General features: G+C 38.0%; 1 protein-coding gene across 6 annotated transcripts in view; it reads left to right on the top strand.

Moving 5' to 3' along the window:
- Positions 1–10,513, top strand: part of lrch2 (leucine-rich repeats and calponin homology (CH) domain containing 2) — a 99,270-nt gene that overhangs the window by 78,221 nt on the left and 10,536 nt on the right. For all 6 annotated transcript variants that reach the window (XM_067438524.1, XM_067438525.1, XM_067438528.1 and 3 more), the window contains 3 exons: positions 4,526–4,579; positions 5,270–5,333; positions 8,090–8,202. In XM_067438524.1, the coding sequence (XP_067294625.1) occupies positions 4,526–4,579; positions 5,270–5,333; positions 8,090–8,202 (231 nt within the window). The remainder of the gene's footprint in view (positions 1–4,525; positions 4,580–5,269; positions 5,334–8,089; positions 8,203–10,513) is intronic.

A 10,513-nucleotide genomic window follows, 5' to 3' on the forward strand; every position in this document is an offset into this window, starting at 1 on the left:
CGTCGCTTCGTTGCTCTGATTGGTTGTAGGTCTATCCAATTGAGGTCTTTCCTGGTTCGGTTGAAACCCGCCATACTCACATAACAACGCCCCAATAAACAGCCCAATGGAGCAGTTTCAAACTCATATTCTGACTAGAAATGAGTATGACCACATCAGGCTACCTGTCCCCCCCACCCCCCCACCCCACTTTTGAGTCACATTTTAATGAAATCCAAGTAAATGCATCACTGTCCTTTTTCCTATTGTGTGAAAATTGAAATGGTAAATGTCAAGGAAAGAAAATAAGTTTAAATGGGTGACTAAAAGGCAGCCTTTAGTGTTTATTTGCAGTATACAGAGATGCACAACCCCATACTTCTTCATACCTGTGATGGAATTTCCCTTTACAGTGTGTTCAGAAAAAATTGTTTTGCATTCAGTCAGCTTCCATGGAAGTAACAAAAGACCAGAAATCGAGGGCAAGCCCAGTCTGTGTCCTGATTACCTCAGAATAACACTATTTCCCCTGTAGTAAACTGTAACTGCGAAAGAATGAGTCTTTGGAGGATCTGTTTGGTTTGTTAATTGGACATGTTTGCATTAGCGTTTAATGCTCTCTTTTACTTGTAAAATTGTTTCTTAACACTGCTATACAGACACTAATAATATGGGAAAAAAAGAACATTAGGTTCAACATTATATATTAAAGGGTTAAAAAGGGCTTTCAATAAAAAAAAATCACTGCCTATTTTTCAACGTGAAAGTAAGGTGTTTTCTGTGAATGTGCGAGACTGCTGTAGCAAAATAACGAGAAGAATTTATCAAGTGCAGTAAACTGTAAAACACTGTGCTAAAAAATTAACACTGTTAAAATATGGTAAGAAATACCTGTCTGCAATATCATGCAGCTTAACATGCTGTTTGTACAGCTAAAAATAACTGGAATTTAATGAAACTGGAAACCAGACATGTGGAAATTACAAGTGGCTCACTTTTACCAAAAAATAAGGTGGCTACAGTAGAAAGAAAGAGAAATAGAAATCAGTGCTACCTGACTAGAGAAAACTCAGAGAATTTTTTTGTCTTCCCTTGCTAAATAGGTAGGAAAACTTCAATGCACTTTGTATGTTGTTGAGGCTTCTTCCACCAGTCCGCTATGGATACGCTTAACCAGAGTCAAAAAGCGCCTGGCTTTAGTAGGGAATGCTTTCATTAACAGTAATGGTGTGGACTTGTATCAAGTGTGGGTATCTGAAGATTGACGTAATAAGTGTGGTGAAAGGTTTGAACGTGCTGAAAGGTAGGGCTGTGGAGAAAGATCTTTATCATTTGTCTCAAAAGCAATTAGAGTATGGGTATGGTTATGGGATAGTTTCTGTTGTAGCAATTCACCTTTTTGCATGCTTGTTACTACACCCTACAGCTATCCCTGTTTCACTTGTATTGTTCCTAGGTGCAAGAATTCAAAGAGTAAACATTTAGCGGCAGTGATTTACAGTTCCAGTTAAGAAGCCAGCATGCAGGCAGCGGCTAAAAGTTGCAAAGAATTATAAATGCAGCGAATACCGCAATGGAAAATCTTAAGTCAACATTTCAAATTAGGTGACAACGAACACAGTATTTTAGGCCAAATGGAGAGGTGAAATTGAAAGAAAATACCGTTCTGTCATTCCTGCCCAACCCTGGATGCAAATGCTAATGCACATACACATTAAAAAACTGTTGCCAGTTTTACCATAATGCTGTATAAAGAGTAGACAAAGTATGGTAGTTTTCAGTGATAAACCTTTACCCGTACTAATAAATGTTCTTATAACCCTGTTAAAGTATTGATAAATCAGTTGATTATTACAAAAAAATTTAACATATAAAAAAGATGGGATTACTTCAAAGGAGAAGCATTAACAAACAAGCTAGATAGCTGAAGACAAATTTAAGTGCCAACTGTGTAATTACAAATGTAACTACAGAAATTAATTACAGACGTAATTACATGCAGGTATTTTTAAAATGTAAGTACAATGTAAAAACATGTATATACACAATTGCAAGTGTATTGTATCAAACGATTAATTACAGTGTTAGTGCATAGTAGTTAAGGCCACCTAATATAAAGTGGGTCCGTTTAATCTATCAACTAGCTCTGCTTCTGCTCTGGTTGGTTGTAGCTGTATCCAATTGCGTGCAGAGGGAGTTTGAAAGAGAACCATTTATCCCACCGCTCGGATTGAGTCTTGTCAGTGGTAAGTTCCCAGACCCAACATCTTGATGTCAGGCTGCCGGTGAGCATTTTCAGGTTAAAAATAACAACCTCTGGTCTCTGTGAATACAGTAAGAGACAATGTCAGCTTTAGTTACATTTACATTCAGAAAGTTAATTTGCAAACACGCATTATAAAGTGCTGTACTTGCGTGTTCTGGATATGAAGTTGGATCATAAAGAGTTGGATTTGATCAATCTTTGAGAAGCAACTTTTGTGCATTTACTAAACTCCTTCATTTACTGAACAGTTATAAAGTTTAAATAGATGAAACATTTTATGACTTGCTGCTCTAGTCTACTTTTGCCATGGTCTTAGAACTGTTACACCGTTGTCGCTTGCAAAAACAAAATGGTAGTGCTGTGGGTGGAAACGTGCACATGAAAGGGCGGTTATGTTATAATAAGATCACCTTCCTACATCGCTAGGGAAGCGAAATCTGAGCCGCTCGCTTTTTTCCCATTCTTTCAGAGAAAGTCAGATTTTAATGATATGTCTCCCTTAATTTAAGCAGATGATCGTGTGGGGGCGTGTCTGAGTGTGAAGTGATGTTAGAGCATACCATCTATAACATGTACATGTACGTACATGGTAGTTAAAGACACCACACAAAGGGTGACATTTAAATTTCACCACATAATAGAGTTCCTGTAACACACTATTCATCCAAACACATTCATCCAAACACATAATGGTCATCCATTAAATATTTTTGAATGAGGCAGTTCATTTACTATAGATACGTGATTTGAACTAGAGGAAAGATGATGCATGCTGGATTATTCAGCATCTGTCCGATGTGTAAGATCTTGTTTATCTTCATTTTATGTCATCACTGTATGAATTCCTGAACTATCTTTGCTCTAGGAAGTGCAGACGATGCCAACATGATAATAATTTTGTTTTGTCTTTGATATGACGTCTCTCCAAAAAGAGAGCTGAATTGCCTTCCTAGCTAAAGCCTTTGCTTTATAAAACGGTTGAACCATTCAAAGTCATTTGTTTAAATATTCCACTGAAATTAATCGATTAAACAGTGAGGAATGTATTATGACTCAGAGGAAAGGCGACCCCCTGTCATGGTTGAACTGGAATGAGTAGTCTTCCGAGTCAAGATCAAGAAAAAAGGATAGAGTGAATCAATAAGTGAATCATATTGGATCAGATAGGTTTCCAGCTTTCCACGTAAAAGGGAACTCAAGAAAATAAACTATATGTCTGTGACTAGCAGACGTCACCCAAGACTTTTCTGGTGTTGGGTATAGTATACAAAATTCTGTCATGAAACTCTAGATGGCGTACACTGATTGGTCCTTAACTCCAGTTGTGTTAGCGATCGCATCATTGTCGACATAGTGCAGCTGACCGGTGATTGGTCACTGTGGCACCAGCAACCAATGAGCTCACTGCTCAATTTTCAAATACATGGCATTGTTTGTTGTTAGCAGCAGTCTGCAGCGCGTTTTCAGAAACCCTCCACCTTCCCTAACTGCGCCTTTATTCAGTAGATCTGCTGCAGGTTATTTCATGTATGTTAACTTAGCAGATCTATTTCGCCAAGACTTCAATACATTTACATTGCCATATCTATTATCATGCCAATCTCAGTCTCCGTAAGAGTTGTGATGACAGAACTAAATCTGTTCTGAAGATGCAATTGGATTAAAAATATGAACATAAACATATTCTGAATGAGCCATTTAATGTACATAAGTATATTTGTAATATTGTGCTAGTGTGCAAGAGTCTGTCTGATCAACATAAAGCAACAAATCACTTTTTTATATGAACTGGATCATGCAATTATAACAAAATTACCAGTTGACTGGTAAGGGATGAATGAATACAATTTTTTTAATTCAATTTGTGGTAGTCTGCACAAAACGGAAAACACTAAAGAAATTGTAGAAAACCGTGTACATGTTGTAATCAGAATTTATGTCAGTACAAAATAAATAAATAAAATTGTTTCATATAAAGCAAAAAAAATTAAGCAGTTTATACACTGTACATGGAATGTTTTTTGGTAATTTGGCACCATTTAGATTATGACGTTCTAGCCATTCAGGGAAGTGGAAGTGGTGATATCATTCGGCACGTGCACTTTTGTGTGCGATGTGCATCCCACAGTCAGTAAACGTGAGTGTAGGCACTTTATTTGGGGTCCTTATCTCAGACTAAAACATTTACTGCATTTCTGATGTTAAAGGCTAAAAGAATTGTGATATCACAGGGCTTCTGATAATCACTGATCTTTTGTCTCCCTGTGTGCGCCATTTCAGTACAAGTGTCAAAGTGCTCGAAGAAACTCCAGTGGCAACGACAATGATTGTGAGGTGAGACTGTGTGTGTGTGTGTGTGTGTGTGTGTGTGTGTGTGTGTGTGTGTGTGTGTGTGTGTGTGTGTGAGACTGTCTGCATGTCCCTCTGTTTGAGTGCAACTGTTTTAATGGGTTTCCACAATCATTAAAAACCTGAGAGTATGTCAGAGAATTGTATAATTGTGATATTTAGGCCAGGTAAAGTGAGGGAAATGTATAAGAAATTCACTCTATGCACCAAATGACCCACCCTGAGATAGGAGTGATCTCAATCTAATATTGGTTCAACTATCTTCTAAGCATCAGACTAGTTATAGTATACATTTGTTCCATTGCCCTCTATGTTTGATACCATTCTTATTTTAATGAAAATGTTTCATTCTACATCCACCACAGAAATGTATATAGTCATAAATGTAAATTTTTCTAGCTATGCTCAGCTTCAATAATATTTTATCAGCTACAAATCTGCTATTTTGTCAGTGCTGTCTATTGTGTTTTGGAAGTTCATTGGTGAAACCTTGGTTTTTGTAGCCTTGTTTCATTCTGTAGAAGTACATTATTACGTTCACAGGGTGTCATCTTGTAAAAACATCTCGGTCAAAAGAAACTGAATCCATTTTGAAATTCAGGATTTTTTCATTATTGTTTGCTGTGTTTACATACGGAAACAGTTTTTCCAACATGGCAATGTCTGTTGTTACAGGAGGGAATGCGGTCTAATGACTTCACCACAACTCTTACAGTCTTTGGCCTGAAACCAAGATCAGGTAAATCTTTAGAGCCCATTTACACTTGTCACTTAATGCTTGTTTACTGATCAGATAGCTATACGGTCTGTTTCATTTACTCCTGGCCACATTGTGTTCCCGCAAATTAATATAAATCCGTAAATGACGTAAATGAGTTTGCGTCACCGAATGCAACAAATATGCACTGCAATTTATTTGTCATCGCTGTGTTGAGCTTTCAGGGTGTGACGCTGAAATTTGCATTTAATTTGCGGAGATTTGCACGGCATTAGCTAATCAGTGCAAACAAATAAAGATAGATTAATGTAAGAGATTTTCCTATTTAAAATAGTTCATAGCAATCACACCTGAAACACGGAAGCATCATGTCTGATATCGGCTTTGAAGCACTTTACTATATTAAAGGAGTGCTGGAAAGATGAATCTGTATTTAAACTGGGTCATTAATGTGGTAGAAATTATTTTTGAATTTGGTGCTTTCTAGACTAAGAAAAGACTCATGTCTCATGGGGATGAAAGACAACAATTCCCAGAATGCTTCGCTGCCCTACGAGGCTACTCCCAAAGCCACCATTACTAGATTACTGAATCACTTTCACTTTCCCACCCAGAGTCCTGCAACGGGCAGCATAAAAGTGGCTAAAACGGGTGGATTGTGACATTTATAAAATTCACGGGCGGGGATGCGGGCGGATAGTAGCGCGGATCGGCGGATGAAAAATATGTGCAATATTTCTGTGGCAAAGTGAACGAGAGAGAGAGAGAGAGCAAGAGCGAGTGAGCGAGACCGGGGCGTGATTGTGAATGAGCGTCACTTGCGAGCCACACCAGTCTCGAGTCCTCTGAGAGAGCTCGAAAGCATATAAGGACGAGAGATCACCAGACCTGGATTTGACTTTGAGTTGTGTTTACGTTTTATTGTGTGTGTGCGCGTGGCAGATGTCCATGAGGGGCTGCCCACGTTACTTTCGTTTTGTTTGGTTAAAGTCTTTTAAATGTTCGCCGGTTCCCGCCTCCTTCTTCCCCCATCGAACATTTTGTTCGTCACCACCACTGCGACATTGAAACTTTTGTTGATGCCTCTCGTATCGCAGATGGAGCGAGCGTTGTAGGAGTAGAAATGGATGAAGTAAAAGTAAAGTTGATGAGTGGAGTAGCTATATGAAATTGTTGACAATGAGTCTTTAAAGGCACTTTTGCCTGTTTCATTAGCCCATTCATGACGCTGTTGATGTTGATAAAAAATAAAGCATTTTAATTTGAATGTTTTGGCGTGTGTGATTTATCACGGGTCGGGTAACGGGCCAAATATTAACGGGTCTGGGCAGGTGCGGATTTAATTTTGATATTGTCACGGGTCACGGGTCGGATCTGGTGCTAAACCTTGCGGGTAAGGGCGGGGGCGGGTCTCCAAAAAATGGACCCGTGCAGGATTCTGCTCCCACCACAACCGCGTTCATTTTCATAAAATCTGTTCAGTTAGAGAACAGACACTACAATTAAAAACTGAACGTGTCTGTTCAATATAATGTGTCGTAGCCGCTGAGGGAGTGTCACAGCCCAAACGCTGCAGGAGTCAGATTACGTTGACAGTCATGGACGAGCTCGTGTCGTGATGAGAGCTGAGGTAAACGCGACCGCGCTCACGGCATAGATTCACAGCGCATGTTCAGTCTGGCGTGTTTTCAGTTCATACCATTGGAAGCTTAACTTTCATAGGAATTAATTTGAGAAGTTGAAACACTCCTTTTGCTCCGCCGGCCGCACCGTTTACATGAATGCCTGCAGCTGCACAATCATTCTAATATACTCCAGGATTTCTACTGATACAAAGCCATATGCTAATCGCTGAAGTAACCCTTTAATATAATTCATTAAAAAAATATTATCTTAGTTTAATGTGAACGTAGAGGTCAAGAACAGCATTTCTTTGGAAAGATATCATTTTGAAATGAGGTCTTGAACTTCAGTAATACCAAGGTTTGTAGAAATAGGGGGTATTTCTTTGTCTTTTTTTCATTACTTTGCAATTCAGTGGAAAGCGCAGGCCTGTGCTTCCTGTCTCCATACCTAAGCTGTTTGTTATCAGTCTCTACATTGCTTCTCTTATCATTTGAGTCAGTTTAATTTTTGACATCATCATCAAAAAATGTTTAATATTGAAAATATCTTGTGCTCTGAGTCCCACCAATAGCTGCTGCAGAGGTGGTGCTGCTGTGTGAACAATCATCCACCATTAATCATCCCATTTTGATATGTTTAACATCTGCATAATACAGCATAAAGATATCAACAAAACTAATCGAAACATGCTTATCTATATTTTTTGTTCATATAAATTAGGCCTTGTACTTTAGGCCTTGAGGAATCGAGAAATGATGTTTAGGCCTTTTAATGTCCATGTATATCTAATGTAATTTCGTCCAGTGAATAACTGTCTGTCTTGAAGAGAAATACCATAAACAGCTGAAACCATTTGAAACAGTAAAGTCTATATCTGAGGTCAGTACATTTCATTACTGATTGTCAGATTAGCATGAACAAACTAGATCTTTGAAGGGCAGCTTTGGAAGACCTCCAAACTTCATCTGTTATAAGCTAATGTTCATGAACTGAAAGCAAACACTGAGTGACCAGGTTTACACAGTGTGCTGATTCATAGATTTACCAGACTCAAAGATCAGATAGTTTAGTTCATAAAGGAAAGCGAAAGCTTAAATTAAGAAAAGCATGATGATGATGATGATGATAATTACTCTGTGTTTACTACTCAGCCTTCTCCCGGGGAAATCGTCAAGACTTTAGCTCCACAGACCCGAGCTTTACCATGAGGAGAAAGATGGAGCACCTCAGGGAGGAGATGGAGCAGATCAGACTCCTACGGCAGGTAAGAATTCCACCACAAACCCTTTGGCATATTTTACAAAGTTAAAAGTACAAGCAACAATGCTTGATTCAAATTTCTAGGGTAAGCCAAGTGAAATTATTTAAATACACTCACAAACAGGTTCTGTTTTTTAACAGTATATATCATAAATTTAGCCTAGATGTTTATATTGGTTGAAATTCTCTTTAATTTATTGTTAGTTTTTTTTAATCCACTTTTCATAACATTGATAGTCTTCTGTATTAGCTGCTCTGTTTCTACTTGTCTCTCATCAATCGTAGTAACTGTTCTTGTTGAGTCAAGATGTAAGAAACAAAAGATCTGTTTCAGGCTATAATTAATACCATGTAATCAGACACTCAGGAACAAACATTTCCTATTCAATTCTGTGGAAAGGAATGAAGAAGATAAAACATTGAATCACTGTTTATATGAAGTAAAACCACTTATTGATGTATGCTTCAGATGTGAGGAGCGTTATTTGAGTCACTGCCTAGGTGCCTTATTGTATAGGGTTGCCTTTATAAATGTCATTATATTTACAGTATGTTTACTGTCAATTTAATAAGTCTTTACTGAATAAAATGAATAATTTCTTTCCAAAAAAGAAACAAGTTCTAACTGACCACAAACTTTTTACCTGTAGTGTATAATGTTACAAAAGCTTTCTATTTCAGATAAATGCTATTCTTTTGAACTTTCTGTTCATCAAAGAATCCTGGAGAGAAAAAAATACACTGCTGTTTTCAACATTGATAATAATAAGAAATGTTTCTTGAGCAACAAGTAGTAGTGAATAGTGATGCTGAAAATTCAGCTTTGCCATCACATGAATAAATTACATTAAGGTTTATTTAAAGGTGTAATGAACTGGTTTTAAAAAAAAAATTATACTGTTGTCTGAGGTCAACATATGATGTTTGCATGTTTTTTACATTCAAAAACATCATAATGAATAAGTAATAAGGACCCTGGTTTTGAGGCTCTATCCTGCAACGCTTGTCGTGCAATGCATGTCAGCACCGTAACTCAGTTTGAGCGTTCCAAAACAAAGACAAAGATTGGTAACTGCTGTTACGGTGTTCTGCCTTGGTTTCTCTTGGGCTTTTGGAAGTTACTGTTAAGACAATCCATAATTTTCTCGAAAAAACTACGGAATTGACTAACAATATTTATCCACATGATAAAGGAGGTTTTGAATGTCCCAAAAATGTCAACTCATTTTCGACCAAAAACGTTACGACCTTTTGCCTTTGCTCGGCAGAATAGATTTATATCAAACTGTATCAGTGGAATACTATCACACATAAAAAACATTTTTACTCACATTAATGTGTTCCTTCATTCATTCATGTAATCTCATCCTGTCTGCAAATCCAGTCATATCAAAAGCTCAAGAGAAAGTTTATTTCTCAATTCATGACCGAACAGATGGCCGAACAGCCGGTGCCAGGGTGTAGTGTCTGACAAACAAACAAAAACTAAAGCTTTAAAACTATAAAGATTGACTACTGCTTGTGGATTCAGATAAAGTGTATTATGACTTGAACCATCAAGTTATCATTTAAAGGAAAAAAGAAAAAGAAAAAGAGCGTCTAATAATGCCAAAAGCAAATCAAAGACGAGGCGAGTTATCGGATACCGCGCCAGCAAACCAAACCTGCCTGGAGGGAAAGGGCGCTGGGAGCGCCGATAATACTTCAGAAATACTGAAAGAACTCAAATTATTTCGAATTGAAACGGCTGGAAACTTTGGTGTGCTGAGGAAGGAGGTGAGCGACATCAAATTAAATCTGGAAGATTTAAAAACAAGGGTGACTGACGCCGAACAGAGGATTGCGGACAACGAAGACCGTAATATGGATCTGACTAAGGTGCTGTTTAATGTGATGCGTAAACAAAAGTACCTTGAGGAGAAGTGTGAGGGTCTGGAAGGCCGTTCACGGAGAAATAATTTAAGAATTTACTCTGTACCGGAGAAAACAGAAGGAAGTAATATGATTGAGTTTATAGAAAAGCTTATTCGTGAACAGCTTAATATCCGGGAAGAGATTTACATTGAAAGGGCGCATCGCGCCGCAGTAACAGGTGTCTCCAAGGGACGTGTCGCGGACTTTACCAGATCAATCATCGTTTGTTTCCGTAGTTTTAAGGAGAAACAACGAGTGTTACATGCTGCATGGTCACTAAAGGAAATTCGGATCAAGGATCAACGGATATATTTTGATGAGGATTACACCACCGAGGTTTTTAAAGAGCGCGCAAAATACAGGAGCGCAAGGAAACAACTCCAGGAGCGAAAAATCAAGTC

Source organism: Pseudorasbora parva, chromosome 3 (assembly GCF_024679245.1).
Source record: "Pseudorasbora parva isolate DD20220531a chromosome 3, ASM2467924v1, whole genome shotgun sequence".
In the NCBI taxonomy this organism is placed as follows: Eukaryota; Metazoa; Chordata; class Actinopteri; order Cypriniformes; family Gobionidae; genus Pseudorasbora; species Pseudorasbora parva.